The sequence below is a fragment of the Hemitrygon akajei genome, chromosome 3, assembly GCF_048418815.1.
Source record: "Hemitrygon akajei chromosome 3, sHemAka1.3, whole genome shotgun sequence".
Lineage (NCBI taxonomy): Eukaryota > Metazoa > Chordata > Chondrichthyes > Myliobatiformes > Dasyatidae > Hemitrygon > Hemitrygon akajei.
In genome coordinates, this window is record NC_133126.1 from 105,976,484 (window position 1) to 106,001,242 (window position 24,759).

At 42.7% G+C, this 24,759-nt stretch overlaps 1 protein-coding gene across 5 annotated transcripts in view; it reads left to right on the forward strand.

Moving 5' to 3' along the window:
• The window catches only part of cep63 (centrosomal protein 63), a 136,557-nt gene that overhangs the window by 16,031 nt on the left and 95,767 nt on the right, over nucleotides 1–24,759 (forward strand). For 4 of the 5 annotated variants that reach the window (XM_073040554.1, XM_073040557.1, XM_073040556.1 and 1 more), the window contains exons 3-5: nucleotides 1,562–1,739; nucleotides 12,533–12,628; nucleotides 17,342–17,473. In XM_073040554.1, coding sequence (XP_072896655.1) covers nucleotides 1,562–1,739; nucleotides 12,533–12,628; nucleotides 17,342–17,473 — 406 coding nt within the window. The remainder of the gene's footprint in view (nucleotides 1–1,561; nucleotides 1,740–12,532; nucleotides 12,629–17,341; nucleotides 17,474–24,759) is intronic. The other variant, XM_073040558.1, reaches the window with a different exon arrangement.

Here is a 24,759-nt window from a genome sequence, read left to right on the forward strand (position 1 = left end):
TAAGCTTTCTGGCAGAGCCTTGCAGGTTTTTATCCTGGATCTCTTTGTATTTAACAGCATTCATCTTCCCATCAATCCTGACCAGATTTCTAGTCCTGCTACTGAAGAGTATCCGCATAGCATGATTATGCAATAGTCTGCAGATGCTGGAAATCCAAAGCAACACACAAGTGCTGGAGGGTCAGCCAGCACCAATGGAAAAGAGTAACCAGTCGTTGTTTTAGGCCGAGACCCTTCTTTAGGACTGATGATCCTTCTTCATAGTATGATGCTATCTCCACATAGTGAGGCACAGTATTAGATTTACGTCACACGTGTCGCTTAGTGTCAAAGCTAAAATATTCTACTTTAGTCTCTTTTAACAACAAGACCTTCTTCCACATCATTACGGTACATTCTCAGTGATGCTTTGTAAACTCTGTACGGGCAAGGATCTGCTTTTTAGCAGGGGTTCTTCCTTGCCACTCTTCCATAAATACCCTTTTTGTGGTGCAAGGCATTAGAGATTGTGGTGTCATGAACTTCATCTCCAGTTGCAGCCACTGACTTCTGCAGCTCTCTGAGTGACTGTTGATATCGTAATAGCCTCTTTTACAAGTGCCATTCTCTGGTGACCAAGTTTAGAGGGGTTCCCTGACCTACACAGTGTGGCTGTGGTTTCATATTTTTTCTGCTTTTTCAAGATGGTTTCAAGTGGCTCTGAAGATGGTCTTGCTTCTCTATTAACATTTCCCTGACTTTCCTTGAATGCTCTTTTGTCTTCATTTTGGTTTGGTCAGTTGAAAATCTGCCATACCATTGAACCTTACAGAGTGCGAGGGGGTATTTATTTAGGTTTGTGCATGCACATGTGCCATAGTTTTGCCACACCTGCACTAGTCCTATATTAATCCTTTTTTTATTTCCCTATATTCTCATTAATTTCCTCCAGATTTTACCATCTACTTATACTCTAGGATCAACTTAACTAAATAAGCTACCAATCTGCATGTCTCTGTTACATGGAGGAATCTAGAACATACAGAGGAAACTCCCATAGTCACAGCAAGAATATGTAAACTCTGCACAGAATGTTTTTGGAGGTCTGGATTAAACCTCTGGAACCTCTGGAAATGACTAAATCTAAACCACTGAGCCACAGAAATTTGAGCCAAACAAGGAAAAGTAAAACAAAAACAACTGAAAATCTATGAAAGAACTTGTTTTTTGATACCTTGTTTCCACTGTTGAAAGTATTGTGTACAAAAGAAAATTCTGTCGGTTCTCTGGCATTTCACTGAAGTAGCTCTACAATAGAGCTACATTAGTGAAGCTTGCACAGTAGATGCGGGTGTGTCATTGAGTATATGCATTTTTTTTGACTGGATGATAGCACAACCAAATCTAGTCTTGCCTTGTGCTTTCCTGGGGAGCTTTTGGGACGGACCCAAAGGGATAGGGCAGCCTTGTAGAGGCCTGTTGAAAATGCTGCACTCGTTGCTGTATGAATGGGGAATGGAATCTGCAGATAAATATGTAAGTTTCTTTTAATGCGTTTTCCGGCTTTTCAATTGAATTACAGCAATGTCCTCACCACCTGTGAAGTTGAATTGCAAGAACTGATGAAGCAGATTGATATCATGATGGCCTATAAAAAATCAGAATGGGAATCACAGCTCCAGTCAGTGGAAACCAGGCTGAAGGTCCGTGAACAGGAGCTTAGTGCCATTCGATTATTGCTTGACCAAAAGCAAACAGAGGTAGGAGAAAAATTCACTGCATTTTGACTCCAGATATCAGTCTACAACAAACCTTTTTTAGAATCCATGTGTTGGTGAAACAATGGATGTGATTTTGAAGGGTGGAGTGTTGTGAAAATGGGTATGAAGGACACTGGTCTTAAACCATTTAGAATATAGGCTTAAACATAAAATACTCTGCAGATGTTGGGGTCAAAGCAACATGCACAACATGCTGGAGGAACTTACCAGCCTTCTTCCCACCCTCCCCCCACCTTCTTTATAGGGCCCCTGTCCTCTCCCTCTTCAGTCCTGATGAAGGGTCTTGGCCCGTAATGTTGACTGTTTGCTTCCACGGATGCTGCCCGACCTGCTGAGTTCCTCCAGCGTGTTTTGCGTGTTAGAATGTAGGCTTATTGGAGCTAACTCAGGAGAGGTATGGAAATATTGTGTCAATTGGAGGCCACCTAATCTTTTAATTGTTTACAGCTTCCTAGGATTATGACTGTTGTAAGACCTTCCTATTGGCCTTTGTCCAATAAAACCCCAATCCTTATAGGTAGTAAAAATCTTCTCTCTAATATAAGCCTCCAATATAATGTATCAGTCAGGGCAATGAGTATATGTTAGGTTGTAGTTGTGCAAGATGACATTCAGGCTGCATTTGGAATATTTTAGTTTTGGTCACCCTGAGTGCAGGGGAGGTCAGAGGAGATTTGCAAGGATGATGCTAGAATTTGAGAGAGTGAGTTATGGATAGAGGTTAAGTTGGGTTGTGACTTTAATCATCGAACTGTAGGAAAATTAGGAGTATTATTAAAGAGATGTATAAAATCATGAGGGGCATAGATCCGTTGAATGCACTCTTTTCTCCCCCAGAGTTGGGAATCAAGAACTGAAAGTTGAGTATAAGAGTGGAGAGATTTAATAGGAACTTGAGGGGTAACATTTTCACCTAGAGGGTGGTTTGTATATGGATTGAGCTGTCAGAGGAAGTACATGAGATGGGAACAGCATTTAAAAGAGACTTGGACAGGTACATGTACAGGAAAAGTTGAGAGATTGATATGGGCCAAGCATGGGTAAATGGGACAAGCTTGGATAGGAACTTTGGCTGGCAGGGACTAGTTAGGCCAAAAGCCCATTTCGATGCTGTATATCTCCTTATGATGAAAACATCAAACAAGTAATCTGCCTTTCCTTATAAATTAATTTGTTCTTTTCTAGATTTAGTTCTGGTAATTTTTTTTTCTAGATTCAGTCCTTCCAACGCCTGTGTATTCTTGCTATAATAAGGCTATTAGATATAGGAACAGAATTAGGCCATTTGGCCCATCGAGTCCACTGTACCACAGGAAATAGAAAAGGTGTGTCAATAGGGCAATGTTATGGTAGTCATGGGAGATTTTAACATGCAGGTCAATTGGGAAGATCAGATTGGTAATAGATCTCAAGAGAGTGAGTTTGTTGAATGCCTAAGAGATGGCTTTTTAGAGCATTTTGTCATTGAGCCTACTAGGGGATCAGCTAAACAGGATTTGGTGTTTGTAATGAACAAGAGGCAATTAGGGAGCTTAAGGTAGAAGAACCCTTGGGAACCAGTGATCACAATATGATCGAGTTCAACTTGAAATTTGATAGAGAGAAAGTAAAGTCTAGTGTAGCAGAGTAAGGGAAATTACAGTGGTATAATAGAGGGATTGGCCAAAGTAAATTGGAAGGAGCTGCTGGCAGAGATGTCAGCAGAGCAGCAATATCCTGCGTTTCTGGGAGAAATTAGGAAGGTGCAAGACGTGTATTCCAAAAATGAAGAAATACTCAAATGGTAAAACTGTACAACCATGGCTAACAAGGGAAGTCAAATCTATTGTAAAAGCAAAGAAAGGGCATACAACAAAGTAAAAATTAGTGGGAAGATTTTGAAAACCTACAGAGAGCAACTATAAAAATCATTAGAAGGGAAAAGATTAAATTTGAAAGCAAGCTAGCAAATAATATTAAAGTGGATAGTAAAAGTTTTTCAAGTATATTAAAAATAAAAAAGAAATGAGATGGATATACGACCATTAGAAAATGAAGCAGGAGACATACTAACAGGGTACGAGGGGATGGCTGATGAACTAAATGAGTATTTTGCATCATTCTTCACTGTGGAGGATACAAGCAGTATGCCTGATGTTGTAGTGTGTAAAGGGTGCAGTTACTATAAAAAGAGAGAAGGTGCTCAAAAAGCTGGAAGACCTAAAGATACATAAGTCACCTGGACCAGATGAACTGCACCATAGGGTTCTGAAAGAGCTAGTGTTAGAGATTGTGGTGGCATTAGAAATGATCTTTCAAAGATCATTTGATTCTGGCATGGTGCCAGAAGACTGGAAAGGAGGAAGGCAGCAAAAAGGAAATTGGAAGATGTTGGAGTCAATAGTTTAAGATGAGATGATGGAGTACTTGGTGACACATGACAAGGTAGTACAAAGTCAGCATGGTTTCCTTCAGGGAAAATCCTGCTAGACAAACCTGTTGGAATTCTTTGAGGGGATTATAAGTAGGATATAAACATAGAAATATAGAAAAGCTACAGCACAATACAGGCACTTCGGCCCACAAGGTTGTGCTAAACATGTCCTTACCCTAGAAATTACTAGGCTTACCTATAGCCCTCTCTTTTTCTAAGCTCCATGTACCTATCCAAAGGATAGATAAAGGGGATGTCGTGGATGTTGTATATTTGGACTTTCAGAAGGCCTTTGACTAGGTGCCACACATGAGGCTTCTTCCCAAGCTAAGAGCCCGTGGTATTACAGGAAAGTTACTAACGTGGTTAGAGTATTGGCAAATTGGTAGGAGGCAGCAAATGGGAACAAAAGGATCCATGTCTGGTTGGCTGTCAGTGACCAGTGGTGTTCTGCAGGGTTCGGTGTTGGGACTGCTTTTTATGCTGTATATATATGATTTAGATGATGGAATATATGGCTTTGTTGCAAGTTTGCAGATGATACGAAGATTGGTGGAGGGGTAGGCAGTGTTGGGGAAACAGGTAGGCTGCAGAAGGACTTAGACAGTTTAGGAGAATGGGCAAAAAAGTGGCAAATGAAATACAATGTTGGAAATGGTCATGCACTTTGGTAGTAGAAATAAATGTGTGGACTATTTTCTAAATGGGGTGAAAATCCAAAAATTTGAGATGCAAAGGGTCTTGGACGTCCTTGTGCAGACACACTAAAGGTTAACTTGCAGGTTGAGTCGGTGGTGAGGAAGGCAAATGCCATGTTAGCATTCATTTCAAGAGGTTTAGAATACAAGAGCAAGGATGTGATGCTAAGGCTTTATAAGGCACAAGTGAGGCCTCACCTTGAGTATTGTGAACAGTTTTGGGCCCCTCATCTTAGAAATGATGGGCTGGCATTGGAGAGGGTCAATAGGAAGTACACAGGGATGATTCCAGGAATGAAAGGGTTATCATATGAGGAACGTTTGATGGTTCTGGGTCTGTATTCGCTGGAATTTGGAAGGATGGGGGGGGGGGTTTCATTGAAATATTGTAACATTCTTGTAAACCTTCTCTGCACTCTTTCAACCTTATTAATATCCTTCCTGTAATTAGGTGACCAAAACTGCACACAATACTCCAAATTCGACCTCACCAATGTCTTATACAACCTCACTATAACATTCCAACTCCTATACTCAATGCTTTGATTTATAAAGGCCAATGTGCCAAAAGCTCTCTTTAAGACCCTATCTACCTGTTGACACCACTTTTAGGGAATTATGTATCTGTATTCCCAGATCCCTCTGTTCTACAGCACTCCTCAATGTCCTACCGTTTACCTTGGTTTGTCCTTGGTCCAAATCTCTCTGCAAGCTTTGAAAACCTTCCTCACTGTCCACTACACCTCCAATCTTTGTATCATCAGCAAATTTACTGATCCAATTTACCAGATTATCATCCAGATCATTGATATTGATGACAAATAACAAAGGACCCAGCACTGATCCCAGTGGCACACCACTAGTCACAGGCCTCCACTCAGAGAAGCAATCCTCCACTACCACTCTCTGACTTCTCCCATTGAGCCAATGTCTAATCCAATTTACTACTTCACCACGTATACCTAACGACTGAATCTTCCTAACTAACCTCCCATGTGGGACCTTGTCAAAGGCCTTACTGAAGTCCATGTAGGCAACATCCACTGCCTTCCCTTCATCCACTTTCGTGGTAACTTCCTCGAAAAACTCTAATAGATTGGTTAAACATGACCTACCACGCACAAAGCCATATTGACTGTCCCTAATAAATCCCTGTCTATCCAAATACTTGGAGATAAGTACTCCTTCCAATAATTTACCTACTACTGATGTCAAACTTACCGCCCTGTAATTTCCCGGATTACTTTTAGAGCCTTTTTTAAATAATGGAACAACATGATCTATCCTCCAATCCTCTGGCACCTCGCCCATAGATACTGCCATTTTGCAATTTCAACACTAGTCTCCTTCAAGATCGAAGGGAATACCCTGTCAGGTCCTGTGGATTTATCTACTGTAATTTGCCTCAAGACAGCAAGAACCAATCTGTATAGGTTGTACAGTTTAACATGTAGCTAAGGAGTTTATGTAGGAAGGACGGCTTCAGATTTTTGGATCATTAGGCTTTCTTCCTGAAACGGTGGAACTGAATAGAAGTGACTGTTTGAACCTGAACTGGAAGGGGAACTAATATCTTAGAAGGTTTGCTAGCACTGCACAGAGTTGTGGACTTTAAACTAGTGTTGCAGGGGGATGGGAATCAGAACCCCAGAACAGATGGAGAGGTTGTGGAGATGGATGTTGCTAAGTCCTTAGACAAAGTCAGGAAACAAACGTTTGAGCATGGTGGGACTAATGTTCTGAGTTGTTTATATTTCAATGCAAGGAGTATTGTAGGAAAGGCAGATAAGCTTAGGGCATGGATCAACACATATAACCATATAACAATTACAGCATGGAAACAGGCCATCTTGGCCCTTCTAGTCCATGCCGAATGCTTACTCTCACCTAGTCCCACCGACCTGCACTCAGCCCATTACCCTCCATTCCTTTCCTATCCATATAGCTACTCAATTTCTTTTTTTAAATGACAAAATCGAACCTGCCTCTACCACTTCTACTGGAAGCTAGTTCCACACTGGAGCTGGTGGTGAACCTGAGGAGGGCTAAGGCACCGGTGACCCGATTCCATCCAAGGGGTCAGTGTGGACATAGTGGAGGATTACAAATACCTGGGGATGCGAATGGACAATAAACTGGACTGGTCAAAGAACACTGAGGCTGTCTACAAGAAGGGTCAGAGCCATCTCTATTTCCTGAGGAGACTGAGATCCTTTAACATCTGCCGGACGATGCTGAGGATGTTCTATGAGTCTGTGGTGGCCAGTGCTATGTTTGCTGTTGTGTGCTGGGGCAGCAGGCTGAGGGTAGCAGACACCAACAGAATCAACAAACTCATTCATAAGGCCAGTGATGTTGTGGGGGTGGAACTGGACTCTGTGATGGTGGTGTCTGAAAAGAGGATGCTGACCAAGTTGCATGCCATCTTGGACAATGTCTCCCATCCATTCCATGATGTACTGGTTGGGCTCAGGAGTACATTCAGCCAGAGACTCATTCCACCGAGATGCAGCACTGAGCGTCATAGGAAGTCATTCCTGCCTGTGGCCATCAAACTTTACAACACCTCCCTTGGAGTGTCAGACACCCAGAGCCAATAGGCTGGTCCTGGACTGGTTTCCACTTAGCATAATTATTATTTAATTATTTATGGTTTTATATTGCTATATTTCCACACTGTTCTTGGTTGGTGCAACTGTAACAAAACCCATTTTCTCTCGGGATCAATAAAGTATGTCTGTCTGTTTTTCTGTCAGTCTACCACTCTCTGAGTAAAGAAGTTCCCCCTCATGTTACCCCTAAACTTTTGCCCCTTAACTCTCAACTCAAGTCCTCTTGTTTGAATCTCCCCTACTCTCAATGGAAAAAGCCTATCCACGTCAACTCTATCTATCCCCCTCATAATTTTAAATACTTCTATCAAGTCCCCCCCTCAACCTTCTACACTCCAAAGAATAAAGACCTAACTTGTTCAACCTTTCTCAGTATCTTAGGTGCTGAAATCTAGGTAACATTCTAGTAAATCTTCTCTGTACTCTCTCTATTTTGTTGATATCTTTCCTATAATTCGATGACCAGAACTGTACACAATACTCCAAATTTGGCCTCACCAATGCCTTGTACAATTTTAACATTACATCCCAACTCTTATACTCAATGCTCTGATTTATAAAGGCCAGCATACCAAAAGCTTTTTTCACCACCCTATCCACATGAGATTCCACCTTCAGGGAACTATGCACCATTATTCCCAGATGGTTCTGTTCTACTGCATTCTTCAATGCCCTACCATTTACCATGTATGTCCTATTTTGTTTAGTCCTACCAAAATGTAGCACCTCAAACTTATCAGCATTAAAGTCCATCTGCCACCTTTCAGCCCACTCTTCTAACTGGCCTAAATCTCTCTGCAAGCTTTGAAAACCTACTTCATTAAACACAACGCCACCTCTCTTAGTATCATCTGCAGACTTACTGATCCAATTTACCACCCCATCATCCAGATCATTAATGTATATGACAAACAACATTGGACCCAGTACAGATCCCTGAGGCACACCACTAGTCACCGGCCTCCAACCTGACAAACAGTTATCCACCACTACTCTCTGGCATCTCCAATCCAGCCATTGTTGAATCCATTTTACTACTTCAATATTAGTACCTAATGATTGAACCTTCCTAACTAACCTTCCGTGAGGAACCTTGTCAAAGGCCTTACTGAAGTCCATATAGACAACATCCACTGCTTTACCCTCGTCAACTTTCCTCGTAACCTCTTCAAAAAATTCAATAAGATTTGTCAAACATGACCTTCCACGCACAAATCCATGTTGACTGTTCCTAATCAGACCGGGTATATCCAGATAATTATATTTACCATCTCTAAGAAGGCTTTCCATTAATTTACCCACCACTGATGTCAAACTTACAGGCCGATAATTGCTAGGTTTACTCTTAGAACCCTTTTTAAACAATGGAACCACATGAACAATACGCCAAACATCCGGCACCATCCTGGTCTCTAATGATATTTGAAATATTTCTGTCAGAGCTCCTGTTATTTCTACACTAACCTCCCTCAACGTCCTAGGGAATATCCTGTCAGCATCCGGAAATTTATCCACTTTTATATTCTGTAAAAGCTCTAGTACTTCCTCTTCTTTAATCATCATAGTTTCCGTAACTACCCTACTTATTTCCCTTACCTTACACAATTCAATATCCTTCTTCTTAGTGAATACTGAAGAAAAGAAATTGTTCAAAATCTCCCCCATCTCTTTTGGCTGCGCACATAGCTATCCACTCTGATTCTCTAAGAGACTAATTTTATCCCTCACTATCCTTTTGCAATTAATATAACTAGAAACCCTTTGGATTTATTTTCACCTTACTTGCCAAAGCAACCTCATCTTCTTTTAGCTTTTCTAATTTCTTTCTTAAGATTCTTTTTACATTCTTTATATTCCTTGAGCACCTCATTTACTCCATGCTGCCTATATTTATTGTAGATCGCCCTCTTTTTCTGAACCAAGTTTCCAATATCCTTTGAAAACCATGGCTCTCTCAAACTTTTAACCTTTCCTTTCAACCTAACAGGAATGTAAAGATTCTGTACCCTCAAAATTTCACCTTTAAATGACTACCATTTCTCTATTACATCCTTCCCATAAAACAAATTGTCCCAATCCACTCCTTCTAAATACTTTTGCATCTCCTCAAAGTTAGCCTTTCTCCAATCAAAAATCTCAATCCTGGGTCCAGACCTATCCTTCTCCATAATTATATTGAAACTAATGGACCTGAAGTGCTCCCTGATACATACCTCCATCACCTGACCTATCTCATTTCCTAACAGGAGATCCAACACTGCCCCTTCTCTAGTCGGTACCTCTATGTATTGCTGCACAAAACTATCCTGCACACATTTTACAAACCCCAAACCATCCAGCCCTTTTACAGAATGGGCTTCCCAGTCTATGTGTGGAAAATTAAAATCTCCCACAATCACAACCTTGTGCTTACAACAAATATCTGCTATCTCCCTACAAGTTTGCTCCTCCAATTCTCGCTGCCCATTAGGCGGTCTATAATACACCCCTATAAGTGTTACTACACCTTTCCCTTTCCTCAATTCCACCCAAATAGTCTCCCTAGATGAACCCTCTAATCTATCCTGCCAAAGCACTGCTGTAATATTTTCTCTGACAAGCAATGCAACACATCCCCCTCTTGTTCCTCTGATTCTATCACAGCTGAAGCAATGAAATCCAGGAATATTTAGTTGCCAATCACACCCCTCCTGCAACCATGTTTCACTAATAGCTACAGCATCATATTTCCAGGTATCAATCCATGCTCTAAGCTCATCCACCTTTCTTACAATGCTCCTAGCATTAAAATAAATGCATTTAAGATACTCTCCATCTCTTACTCTGTTTATCCCTAACGGTGCAAGCAACTTTATTATCTTTTACTTCCTTCTCCCCTACATCTTTGGTCTGAGTGCTTCCCTTCTCTGTCACCTGCCTATCCTCCCTGACATACTGTCTACAAGCTTTCTCTATTTGTGAATTAACCTCTTCTCTCCTAGTCTCTTCAGTTTGATTCCCACCCCCCAATGATTCTAGTTTAAAGTCTCCCCATTAGCCTTCACAAATTTCCCTGCCAGGATATTGGTCCCCTTAGGATTCAAGTGCAACCCATCCTTTTTGTACAGGTCACACCTGCCCCAAAAGAAGCCCCAATAATCCAGAAACTTGAATCCCTGCCCCCTGCTCCAATCCCTCAGCCACGCATTTATCCTCCACCTCATTCCATTCCTACTCTCACTGTCACGTGACACAGCAGTAATCCCGAGATTACTACCTTTGCGATTCTTCTTCTCAACTCCCTTCCTAACTCCCTATATTCTCCTTTCTGGACCTCTTCCCTTTTTCTACCTATGTCATTGGTACCTATATGTACCACGACCTCTGGCTCCTCACCCTCCCACTTCAGGATATCTTGGACGCGATCAGAAACATCCTGGACCCTGGCACCAGGGAGGCAAACTACCATCCGAGTCTCCTGACTACGTCCACAGAATTGCCTATCTGACCCCCTAACTATCGAGTCCCCTATTACCACTGCCTTCCTCTTTCTTTCCCCACCCTTCTGAACTACAGGGCCGGACTCCATGCTAGAGGCACAGCCACTGTTGCTTGCCCCAGGTAGGCTGTCCCCCCCAACAGTACCCAAACCAGGGGTACTTATTGTCAAGGGGTACAGCCACTGGGGTACTCTCTGGTATCTGACTCTTCCCCTTCCCCCTCCTAACCGTAACCCACTTGTCTGCCTCCCGTGGCCCTGGTGTGACCACCTGCCTGTAACTCTTCTCTATCAACTCCTCACTCTCCCTGACCAGACGAAGGTCATCGAGCTGCAACTCCAGTTCCCTAACATGGTCCCTTAGGAGCTGCAGCTCAACACACCTGGCGCAGATGTGGACATCTGGGAGGCTAGGAGACTCCAGGACCTCCCACGTCTGACACTAAGAACAACAAGCTGCCCTCACACTCATAATTCCCCCTTTCCTCAAATAACAGGAAAAATTGACCCATTTTTTGGGTCAATTGACCCTCACCCATTTCTGCCTAAGCCTGTTGAGCTAAAATCCATAAGCTTTCACTGTGCTCCTGGCTCACTCCGCTGCCCGCTGTATAAGGCTGTGTTCCTTTTAAATCTTCTGCGCTTCACTGCCCGACGTCACACGCCTGCACAGACCCGCCTCTCTTAACTCCGATGAGAAGAAGAAAAAATCAAAATGGCTCCCACCGCAGTCCCGCTTTGATTCTCAGCCTTCCTTCTGCAAATTCTGCATGGAATTATAATATTGTAGCCATTAGTGAGACTTGGTTGCAGGAGGGGCAGGACTGGTGGCTCGATTTGTTGTTTCAGATGTCATAGAGTGGGAGGGATTAAAGGGGGATGGGTGGTGTTACTAGTCAGGGAAAATTTCATGGCAGTATTCTGTCAGGCCAAAATGGAGAACCCATCTAGTGAAACTTTATGGGTGGAACTGAGGAATAAGAAAGGTACAACCATGTTAATTGGGGCTTATTATAGACCACCCAACAGTTTGTGGAATTTAGAGGAACAAGTTTGTTGAAAGATTACAGGCTGTTGCAAAAGTTACAGGGTTATGATAGGTGAAAGTGACCCAGGGGAAGTAATAGGCAAGTGAGAGAAGCACCACTCTGACCTTTTACTTCTCATCTGCTTATTACTTCCCCCTGGGTCTCCTCCTTCTCTTCCCCTTTCTCCTATGGTCCTCTCTCCTCTCCAATCAGATTCTTCCTCCTCCAGCCTTTGACTTTTCCCACCCTCCGGGCTTCAACTATCAACTTCCAGCTAGCCTCTTTTCCCCCTCATCCCACCTTTTTATTCTGGTGGCTTCCCCCCTTTCCTCTTTAGTCCTGAAGGAGATTCTAGACTAACTAACTAGATTCCAATGGTAGGGGCCTATGGGGAAAAAAAAAACAGATGGCATATTCGGCTGAAACTGATTGCAAAAGCTGAATGAGACAGATGAGGCAGAAATTGAATTGCTCTCTTTGCCACATGTGCGTAAGTATCCTTTTGTTTGATTCTTTTGCATAAATAGTTTTTCTGTTTTTCAGGTGGATCTGTTACAAGAACAGTTACAGGACAGTGAAAAAAATCAACATGATATGGTGGTGCAGTATGAATCACAGCTCAACATATTTCAGGGAGAGGTAGTATCAAAGATACAATTACTTGTTTTCTTGAACAGTGAGTGTTTAAATGGAAATCTCTCTTTCCAGTTTTCTCCTTGAATCAATTTCTCTCCTTTGTCAAATTCACTACCTATGAAAGGTAGTTGAAATGAAGTATTATCCATCCATGTTCCACCACAATTCACTGTCCACTGTACCCATCCCAAGGCAGTCCCCAGGTATTGAACAGGTTCTGTTTGTATAGACATCCATGAATTGATTTCGACCAAGTCAAAAAATTGCACAAAATTCACTTACTGTCTTAACGATACCTTAATGGTATTGCAATGAATGGCATCAAAAATTGATAAGAAAGAACAGTTACTAAAAGTGGAAGAGAGGAGGGTAAGTAGTTCATTTGCAGGAGTGAAAGTGTTCTTATAATGATCTTTAGAATTTAATGATGCAATTGGAGTTAGACCATAAAACAGAGGAGCAGAGTTAAACCATTTGGTCCTTGAGTCTGCTCTACCATTCCATCATGGCTAATTTATTATCCCTCTTGATCTCATTCTCCTGCCTTCTTCGGATAATCTTTGATACCCTTACTAATCAAGAACCTATCAACCTCTGCTTTAAAATGACTTGGCCTCGGCAGCCTAAAGCCGTTCACAGTGCTCCAAGTGCGGTCTAACAAATGTGTTATCAAGCCTTAACATTATCAGTGCCTTTATATTCTAGTCCTCTTGAAATAAATGTTAACATTGCATTTGCCTTCCTTACCACTGACTCAACCTGGGATTCCCAAGTCCACTGGCAGTGCCGATTGCTGAATTCTCTCTCTGTTTACAAAGTAGTCCGTGCTATTATTTCTTCAACCAAAGTGCATGAAGATTCATTTCCTTACATTATATTCCATCTGCCATTTCTGTGCCCATTCTCCTAATCTGTCCTTCTAAAGACCCCGTGCTTCTTCAATACTATCTGCCTCTCTACTTATCTTTATATCACCCATAACCTTGGCCACAAAGCTATCAATTCTGTCATCCAAGCCATTGACAAATAATGTAAAAACAAGTGCTCCACACATTGACCCCTGTGGAATACCACTGATAACCAGCAGCCAACTCAAAGTATTCCCATACTTTGCTGCTACCACTCAGCCAATCTTCTATCTAAACTAGTATTTTTCTATAAATACATATCTTGCCACTTATCTTTACTGCTTATCTTGTAAAGCAGCTTCATGTGTGGCACCTTGTCAAAGGCCTTTTGAAAATCCTTATAAACAACATCCACTGACTCTTTCACAAAGAAGAGAAAATCTGCAGACGCTGGAAATTCAAGCAATGCTCACAAAATGCTGGAGAAATTCAGCAGGCCAGGCAGCATCTATGAAAAAGAGTGCATTCGATGTTTTGGGTTGAGATCCTTCAGCAGGTCTTGGCCTGATACATCGACTATAGTCTTTTTCATAGATGCTGCCTAGCCTGCTGCGTTCCTCCTGTATTTTGTGTGTGTTTCACTGACTTTTATCTATTCTGCCTATTATTTCCTCAAAGAATTCTAACAGATATGTCAGGGAAGACTTCCCCTTAAGGAAACCATGCTGACTTCATCCTATTTTATCTTGGGCTTCCAAGTAGCTCAAAACTTCATCCTTAATTATGGACTCCTTTTCCAACTGCGGAAGCTAACTTTTCTGTCTTTTGCCTCCCTCCCTTCTTGAAGAGTGGAGTGACATTTGCAATTTTCCAGTCTTGAACTATTCCATAATCTAGTGATTCTTAAACGATCACTTATAAGGGTTCCATAATCTCTTCAGCTACCTCTTTAAGAACCTGGGGTGTAGTCATCTGGTCCAGGTGACATCTACTTTCAGCTTGCCAAGTACCTTCTCTGTAGTAATAGTAACAGCACTCACATCTGCCTCCTGATAATACTGAAATTTCTGGCAAACTGTTAGTGTCTTCTACAATGATGACTGATAGGACAAACTTGGGTTGTTTTCTATGCAGTGTTGAAGGTTGACGCGAGATCTGATAAAGGTTTATAAAATTATGAGATGTATAAATAGAGTAGACAAGCAGTATCTTTTTCCCAAGGTTGAAATGTTTAATACCAGAGGCACTTAAGGTGAGAGGGGATAATTTCAAATGAGATATGAGGGGCAAGATTTTTACTCAGTGCTGGGTGCCTGGAAAGCACTGCTTGGTGTTGTGATAGAGGCAGATGCATTAGGGACTTTTAAGAGGCTTTTAGATAGGCACATAAGTGTGAGGGAAGTGGAAAGATGTGAACATTTTGTAGGCAAAAGGGATTAGTTTAACTGGCCATTTGATTACTAATTTAATTGTTTTGGCACAGCATTGTGGGTGGAAGACCTGTTCCCGTCCTGTATACTTACTGAATTTGTCTGCCATTTCTTTGTGCCTCAATACTACCTTTCTAGCTTCATTTTTCACTGGTCCAATATCTACTCTCATCCCTTTTAGTCTTTATATATGTGAATAAAACTTTTATATTATTAACTAGCTTGCTTTCATATTTGGTGGCATGATAGTATTGTGGTTAGCTTAATGTTTTACAGTGCCAGCAATCACCCTCTGAGGTTCAATTCCTGCTACTGTTTGTAGGGGTTCTTTTCTAGGCAGTGCAGTTAGCATGAAGCTATTCTCTTTGGAACATTCAGGAGTTCAGAGTTCAAATCCAGCTCTGTATGTCCTCTGGATTTTCCCTCGGTCATCTGGTTTCCTCCCATAGTCCAAAATTAATTGTCCCGTGAAGAGGTTAGGGTTAATCAGAGTTGTGAAGTTGCTGGGGCAGTGTGGCTCAAAGGACTGGAAGGGACTACTCTGTGCTCTATAAATCAGTAATAACTATCTCATATTTTCTCTCATTGCTTTTTTAGTTGCCTTCTGTTTGTTTTTAAAACATTCACAATCCTCTAGCTTCTCATTAATTTTTCCTATATTGCATACCTTCTCCGACTTTTATGCTGTTTTTGACTTTCCTTGTCAGCCATGGTTACCTCAACTTCCCTTTAGATTACTACTACTACTTTGGAATGTATCAATTCTGTGCCTTCCAAATTGCTCCCAGAAACTCCAGACTTTTCTGCTGTGCCATTATCCCTGTTCATGTTACCTTCCAATCAATTTTGGCCAGCTCCTCTCTCATGCTTTTGTAATTCCCTTTATTCCACTATAATATTGACATATCTGATTTTAGTTTAGCTTCTCCATCTCAAAATGCATGGTGAATTCTATCATATTTTGATCACTGTCTCCTAAGAATTCCTTTACCTTAAGCTTCCTAATCAAGTCTGGTTCATTACACAAAACCCAATCAAGAATTGTCTTTGCAACACACAAAAAAATACTGGAGTAACTCAGCAAGTCAGGTAGCATCTGTGGAAATACCAGTTGATGTTTTGGGCCAGGGCCCTCTTTGAGGACTGGAAAGGAAGGGGGAAGATGCCAGAATAGAAAAGTAGCAGGGAAAGGAGGATAGCCTGAAGGTGATGGGCGAACCCAGGTGAGTAAGAAAGATAAAGGGCTGGAGAGGAAGGAAATTGGATCATAGGAGAAAGAGGAGGAGTGGATTCAGGGAAAGGTGATAGGTGGGTGAGAAGAGATAAGAGGCTGCAGTGAGTAATGGTGGGGGGGAGAGGAACTTTTTTTTTTACCATATTCATGTCAATAGTTTGGAGGCTACTCAGACAATACAACGTGTTGCTCCTCCACCCTTTTGCCTAGTGGGCGCAACTACAAACTGCTCTAAAAAGCCCATCATAGGCATTCTACATATTCCTTCTCTTGGTATCCAGCACCAACCTGATTTTCCCAAACTAGCTGCCTACTGAAATTCCCCATGACAATTGTAACAGTGTCTTTTTTTTTACATGCCTTTTCTTTCTCTTCTGGTAATTTGTACCTTACATCCTGGCTACTGCCCTGGCCTGTATATAGCTCATCAGGGTCTTTTTACCCTTGCAGTTCTTTAACTCTACCCTTGAGGATTTTATGATCCTATGTCACTTTTTTCGAAGGATTTGATTTCATTTTTAGCACCAGAGCCACCCCAACCCCTCTACCTGCCTGACCTTTCTTTCAATAGTTCATTCATTTGTATGGGTGTCCATGAGCAGGACATTCATAACCAAGGAACAGGATGTATTAAAACCACCTTTATTCAGCACATTTGATTATGGTATTGATGCCATCTATACCCATTGCAAAGCTGCTTGTACTTCTACCCATTATAAAGTTGGTTGTGATGTTGATGGCATTCATGCTCCAATGCTTGCTAGGAAATGTGCTTTACTGTCAATGGATACTGTGTTGGCGCGTGGCCAAGTGGTTAAGGTGTTCGTCTAGTTATCTGAAGGTCACTAGTTCGAGCCTTGGCTGAGGCTGCGTGTGTGCTTGAGCAAGGCACTTAACAACACGTTGCTCTGCGACGACACCGGTGCCAAGCCCTTCCCTTGGACAACATTGGTGGCGTGGAGAGGGGAGACTTGCAGCTTGGGCAACTGCTGGTCTTCCATTTAAAAAAAAGCCTCGCCCAGGCTCACCTGGAAACTTTCCTAGGTGCAAATCCATGGTCTAACACTCCTAATGGAGACCTACACACTGGGCAATCTACCTAGCTTGTCTAGCTGCATTTATCAGAATTTTGTGCTAAGCTAGTCTTATCACTCCACTGCTAAGATGTGTGGAGTAACATACATTCGAACTTTCATTCTTTAAGATTGAGAAACTGAAGAAAAGCTATCAGAAGTTGCAGAGACGGCATTTCAGGGAAGTGAGGGAAGACATAAAGGACAGACAAGACAGGATGGCGAGCCTGTCTGAACTCAACAGGCTGAACAAGAAGGTTGAGGTAAATACTTTGTGTGAAGTTAAGATTTGGTTATTTGGATGGACAAATATTTCTCAATTATTTAGATAGTAATACGTTTAACTTAAGCTTCACTATCTGAGTTTTGAGTTCTTGACTTCTGAAGGAATGTGGTTTTGATGTTATGGCACCAAGGTAAATGAGCAAATGTTATATCAGTCTAAATAAAGTTAAGTAACTAGAGTTTACTACTCATCTGCGTTGACAAGCCGATAACTGTTTTCTGTGCAAGTTTTTTTTTGCATCTTAATGCATGACCAGTTTGTGTCTCTTTCATATTTGTGTTGCTTTTGGTAATACCACTCTATCATCAGCTGGTGATATGTTTTATCATCTCACACCATTTGTAATGCTAATTTTTTAGTGATCTTGCTTGTACCTGATTTCTCATAAGTTTTGTTGCCATGCTTTCTGTCTAGTGAAGAATCCCCCTTTGTAATTTTGAAGATGATTGTCACCTCTTGATCTATTTTTGCTGCTGAAATGAGTTAGTTAGTGTTGCCTGAGAGTTGTTATCTATTTTCATATCCTTTTCTTTTGCTCTTTTTTTTCCAGTGCCTTTGTATTCTTTCTGTAATATAATCCGGGGTGCATACAGTATTATCAGGATCCTATATTGTCAGCCTTATAAAGGTAGATGTTTGAGCTACTGATGGAAGTATTCTGTGAGAAGATAGATCATCAGCCCAATATCATTGTAACAAACATGAATGCCATCAAATTGTCACAACACTTCACCACATTCAACCTATCAAGTTGATATCAGAATGAAGTTGGAGCTCAAGACCAGGCTATTTAGCAATTGCGTTGTGTCAGATTAATTAAATGTCAAGCTAATCCAATTCTCTCCACATATGTTCAAACCCATCCATTCTCTGCCCATTCATTTGCTTCTTGAAAGCCTCTGTCAGATTTACCTCCACTGCCCATCCTGGCCAGCACATTCCACGTATGCACTTATTTCTTTGTGTGGAAAAAAACTTGCCCCACTCATCTGTTCTGATGATGGGCCTTGGCCTGAAACGTCCACTGTTTACTCTTTTCCATAGATAGTGCCTGGCCTGCTGAGTTCTGTGTGTGTGTAGCTGTTTACAATCTACACCTCTCATAATATTACAAACTTTTATCATGTCTCACCTCAGCATCCGCCTCTTCAGAGAAAACACAAATTTGACTAACCTCTCCTTGTACTGCATGCTTCTGATTCAGGTTGCGTCCTAATGGACCTGCACCCCCTTGAAAACTTCTACATTATTTCTATAATGGGGCAACCGGAATTGAATAAATCTGTAACTTAATTTCTCTACTCTGGAATTTGACGCCTCGACCAATAAAGGCAGTAATGCCATACGCCACCTTTACACCCTACCAACCTGTACAGCTATTTTCAGGGTGCTGTTGTCCCCTAGACCCATCTGTACATCAACACTGTGTTAAAGGTTTTACCATTAACAGTGTACTGTCCCTTCACATTTAGTTCCCAAACTACAGCAGCGCACATTTAGTCAGAGTAAACTCCATCTGTCATTTCTCCATCCATACCTGAAACTGATCTATATCCTGCTGTATTCTTTGGCAATCTTTTCCATGATGCACAACATCAGTTTTTTGTATTGTCTGCAAGGTTCTAACTCACCCATCCACTTTTTCATACAGATTATTTATTTTTAATCTCAAAAACCAGAAATCCCAGGATAAATCCATAAGTCACAGACTTCCAGCCAGGTTATGTCCTGTTGACTTGTTACTTTCTATCATTCATGGGCAAGCCAATTCTGAATCCAATCAGATAAGTCACTATTGGTCCTATCTTGGAAGAGCTTACAATATGAGACCTTGTCAAATGCTTTAGTAAAATCTATGCCACCACCATCCACAGCTCTGCCTTCATCAGTGGTCTTTGTCACATCCTAGAATAAGCCTACCACATGGTAGGCTTATTCAGAAAGTCAGAAGGCATGGGATCCAGGGAAGTTTGGCCAGGTGGATTCAGAATTGGCTTGCCTGCAGAAAGCAGAGGGTCGTGGTGGAGGGAGTACATTCAGATTGGAGGGTTGTGACTCGTGGTGTCTCACAAGGATTGATTCTGGGACCTCTACTTTTTGTGATTTTTATTAACGACCTGGATGTGGGGGTAGAAGGGTGGGTTAGCAAGTTTGCAGACGACACAAAGGTTGGTGGTGTTGTAGATAGTGTAGAGGATTGTCGAAGATTGCAGAGAGACATTGATAGGATGCAGAAGTGGGCTGAGAAGTGGCAGATGGAGTTCAACCCGGAGAAGTGTGAGGTGGTACACTTTGGAAGGACAAACTCCAAGGCAGAGTACAAAGTAAGTGGCAGGATACTTGGTAGTGTGGAGGAGCAGAGGGATCTGGGGGTACATGTCCACAGATCCCTGAAAGTTGCCTCACAGGTAGATAGGGTAGTTAAGAAAGCTTATGGAGTGTTAGCTTTCATAAGTCGAGGGATAGAGTTTAAGGGACGAGATGTAACGATGCAGCTCTATAAAACTCTAGTTAGGCCACACTTGAAGTACTGTGTCCAGTTCTGGTTGCCTCACTATAGGAAGGATGTGGAAGCATTGGAAAGAGTACAGAGGAGATTTACCAGGATGCCGCCTGGTTTAGAGAGTATGGATTATGATCAGAGATTAAGGGAGCTAGGGCTTTACTCTTTGGAGAGAAGGAGGATGAGAGGAACATGATAGAGGTGTACAAGATATTAAGAGGAATAGACAGAGTGGACAGCTAGCGCCTCTTCCCCAGGGCACCACTGCTCAGTACAAGAGGACATGGCTTTAAGGTAAGGGGTGGGAAGTTCAAGGGGGATATTAGAGGAAGGTTTTTCACTCAGAGAATGGTTGGTGTGTGGAATGCACTTCCTGAGTCAGTGGTGGAGGCAGATACACTAGTGAAATTTAAGAGACTACTAGACAGGTATATGGAGGAATTTAAGGTGGGGGATTATATGGGAGGCAGGGTTTGAGGGTTGGCACAACATGGTGGGCCGAAGGGCCTGTAATGTGCTGTACTATTCTATGTTCTATAAGTCAATCAAATTAGTAAGAACGATTTACCCTAATGACTGTTCTTATTTTGGCCATGGTTTTCCTAATAATCCAAACCCTAAGAATCCACTCCAATAGATTTCTTCCTACAGATGTGAGACCCATGCATTAATTTGCAAGATAATCTCTATTTCCTTACTTGAATAACAGAACAATATTAGCTATTCACCAGTCCTCTTGAGAGCTTGACTTTTGAGAGGACATGGAGGTCTTGGTCAGGCCCTCAGCAATTTCATCTCTTGCCTCCCTCAGTAACCTGAGGTACTATATATTCCATCAGGCTCTGGAGTCTTATACACCGTCTTCTTTTAAGATTAACACTCCCTCATTCTTCATCTCAAAATGCTTTGACATATAAGTACACTTCACACTGATTATCTTATTCTTGGTAAATACTGATGCAAAGTACTCAGAATCATGAATTGGAATCAATGAGGTTTATTTTTATTGGCTTGTGTGATGTGTTACGTATCCCGTAACTGGATCACTTACCAGCAAAGATAGAGAGGTCCACTGAAGTCTGATGGTACCATTTTTAAACGTTTTTATTTATAAAGGGGCACAAACGGAAGGTTAATACAAACATTTTTGATAACATACGTCGTCAATACTCAATCTAAAGCGCAGGTATAGTAATAATCAATCAGAAATAAGCTCTATCGTTGTCTAGGGGATAATATATTGTCCATTTGGAAATATAACAGTCATTCAAAAGTCGGCAGGCTTCAGCCTTTTGGGAACCGCTGGGTTTCCCGTGTTGGAGAGAGAGAGAGAGATTGGTGAGAAAAGGAACACTTGCCCGGGTCCTTACGAAGCAAAGCCGTGGAATCAGGGGAGCAGGCTTCCCTGTTGTTAGTTAAAAGCGTTTTTCCATGATTCCAGCCACAGACTCCTGATTCGGAATCTAACGCACGTGGCTTCCTTCAAAATGGCTTCCCGCTATGACGTGATCGCTATCGTGTCTCCTTGGTGCGTCTAAAGGGGTCGTCCCCCCCAGACCCTCCTTTATACTTCCTCACGGGATCGCAGGTGTCAATCTCTCTCTCAACCAGCCCACTTTGCCCGAGGGCTTTACACGTGGTCTTCATGAGACAATAGTCAAGGTCGCCTTATTCTGCATCCCGGTGGAACGCGGTATTCAGCACATCTCTCTCTCTCCCATTTCCTGTGTCTATTCAGCACGTCTCTCTCTTCTCTTGGGTCATTGACGCCCCCCCCCCCTTGACTAGGGCTTTTGCGATTCTCACAAAGGAGGGGGCTGGTATGTAAAATCTGATGTCTTGCAGTAACAGTAACAAAGACATGAAGTTACCATAAATTACAAAATAAATAGTACAATAAAAAGGAATAATGATGTAGTAGTCATGGCTTCATGGACCGTTCAGAAATCTGATGGCTGAGGGGAAGAAGCCGTTCCTGAAGCATTGAACATATGTAGGTCTTCAGGCCTTTGTACCACCTCTCCAAAGGTAGTAATGAGAAGAGGACGTGTCCTGGATGGTGAGGGTCATTAATGATGGAAGCTGCCTTCGTGAGGCACTGCTCTTTGATGGTGAGGAGAGCTGTGCCCATGGCTGAGTGTGCAACTGCTTCAGCTTCTTGTGACCCTTTCATTGGTAGCCTCGAAACAAGGTTGTGATGGAATCAGAATGCTCTCCACCATAAGTCTATAGAAATTTACAAGACTATATGGTGACATACCAAATCTCCTCAACTGCTAATGAAGTAGAACCACTGATGTGCTTTCCTTGTGACTGCATCAATGTGTTGGGCTGGGAGTGTTCCTTCGAAATGTTGACACCCATAAAGATGAAACTACTCGCCCTTTCCATTGCTGATCCCTCAGTAAGGACTGGTGCACATTTTCCTGACCTCTCCTTCCTGAAGACTGCAGTCAATTCCTTGGTCTTGCAAAGGTTGTTGCTGGAATACCAGTCAACCAGCCAATCTGTCTCACTCCCTGAACGCCTCCTCATCACTATCTGACATTCTGCTGACAGCAATGGTGTCATCTGCAAATGGTGTTTGAGCTGTACTTAGCTACACAGTCATGGGTATAAAGTAGAGCAGAGCATTGAGCTAAGCATGCATGCTTGAAGCAGAATCCTTCAGTGTAGTGAAGGAAAAGTTGGCAAGCAGTACCAGTATAGATTTGGAGCATAGACTGTTCCACATAACCCACGAAGAGGCAGGCATAGCTGGGGCCCATGCGAGTGCCCATAGCTACACCCTTGGTCTGAAGAAAGTGGGAAGAGCCAAAAGAGAAGTTATTAAGTGTGAGTACCAGTTCCACCAACCGGAGGAATGTGGTGGTGTTGGGGAACTGGTGAGGTCTTTTGTCAAGAAACTAGTGGAGGGCTTTGAGGCCTTCTTGATGGGGAATGGAAGTGTATAAGGATTGGACACCCATAGTGAAAATGAAGTGGTCAGGACCGGGGAACTGGAAGTTATTGAAGAGGTGGAGGGCATGGGATGCATTGGTTCCTGCACCCATGCTGAGCTCGTCAATTTCATCGACTTTGCCTCTAACTTCCACCCAGCCCTCCAATTCACCTGCTCCATCTTGGACACTTCTCTCCCCTTTCTTGATCTCTCGGTCTCTATCTCTATAGACAGACTGTCCACTGACATCGTCTATAAACCCACTGACTCTCATAACTACCTTGAATATACCTCTTCCCACCCTGCCAAATGTAAAAATGCTATTCCCTATTCCCAGTTCCTCCGCCTCCGTCGCATCTGCTCCTAGATGAGGCTTTCCGTTCCAGGACATCTCAAATGTCCTCTTTCTTTAAGGATCGTGGTTTCCCTTCTGCCGTCATCAATGATTCCATTTCCCACACTTTGGCCCTCACCCCATCCTCCCGTCACCACAACAGGGACCGTGTTCCCCTTGTCCTCACCTACCACCCCACCAGCCTCCAGATCCAGCATATTATCCTCTGCATCATCTGCCACCTTCAAAAGGACCCCACCACTAAGCACATCTTTCCCTCTCCACCCCCTCCACTTTCCGCAAGGTTCGTTCCCTCCGCGACTGCCTGGTCCACTTGTTCCTCCCCACAGATCTTCCACCTGGCACTTATCCCTGCAAGCATAAGTGCTACACCTGTCCCTACACCTCCTCTCTTACCACCATTCAGGGCCCCAAACAGTCCTTCCAGGTGAGGCAACACTTCACTTGTGAATCTGTTGGGGTCATCTATTGCATCCAGTGCTCCTGGTGCGGCCTCCTCTACATTGGTGAGACCCGACGCAGATTGCGGGACCGCTTCATCGAGCACCTCTGCTCCGTCCTCTACAACAGACAGGATCTCCCAGTTGCCACCCATTTCAACTCTGCTTCACATTTCCCATTCGGATATGTCCATACATGGCCTCCTCTACTGCCATGATGAGGCCAAACACAGGCTGGAGGAGCAGCACCTCATATACTGTTTGAGTAGTCTCCAACCCCTTGGCATGAACATTGAATTGTCCAAATTCCGGTAATTCCCTCCCTTTTCCTTCCCCTATCCCAGTTTTACTCTGCCTCCTCCTCCAGCTGCCTATCACCTCTCTCATGATTCTGCCTCCTTGTGCTTTCCCTTACATTCCTTCTTCACCTCTCCTGCCTATCACCTCCCTGCTTCCCCTCCCCCACTCTCTGATCTTTCCCCTTACTGGTTTTTCACCTGGCACCTACCAACCTTCTCCTTCCCACCCTGCCCCACCTTCTTTATAGCGCCCCTGCCCCCTCCCTCTTCAGTCCTGATGAAGGGTCTCGGCCCGAAACGTTGACTTTGTTTCCACAGATGCTGCCCGACCTGCTGATTTCCTCCAGCGTGTTGTACGTGTTGCTATGACCCCAGCATCTGCAGTGTACTTCGTGTTTACGCAGAGTAGGACCTCATCCACATCCACTGCTTCCAAGCACATAGTACCTCCTTTAAGCTTAATAAATCCCACCCCCCCTTTCCCTAGTTATTCTTTGGCTCTTGATGTATGATGGGGTGTTTGATAAGTTCGTGGCCTAAAGTAAAAGGAGTCAATTTTAGAAAACCTAGCACATTTATTTTTCAACATAGTCCCCTCCTACATTTACACACTTAGTCCAGCGGTTGTGGAGCATATGTTGAAGAGCTCTAGTTGAAGTTAATAACTCATCTCCTTCTACCGTAGGCCACAAACTTATCAATCACTCCTGATGAGTTATTAACTT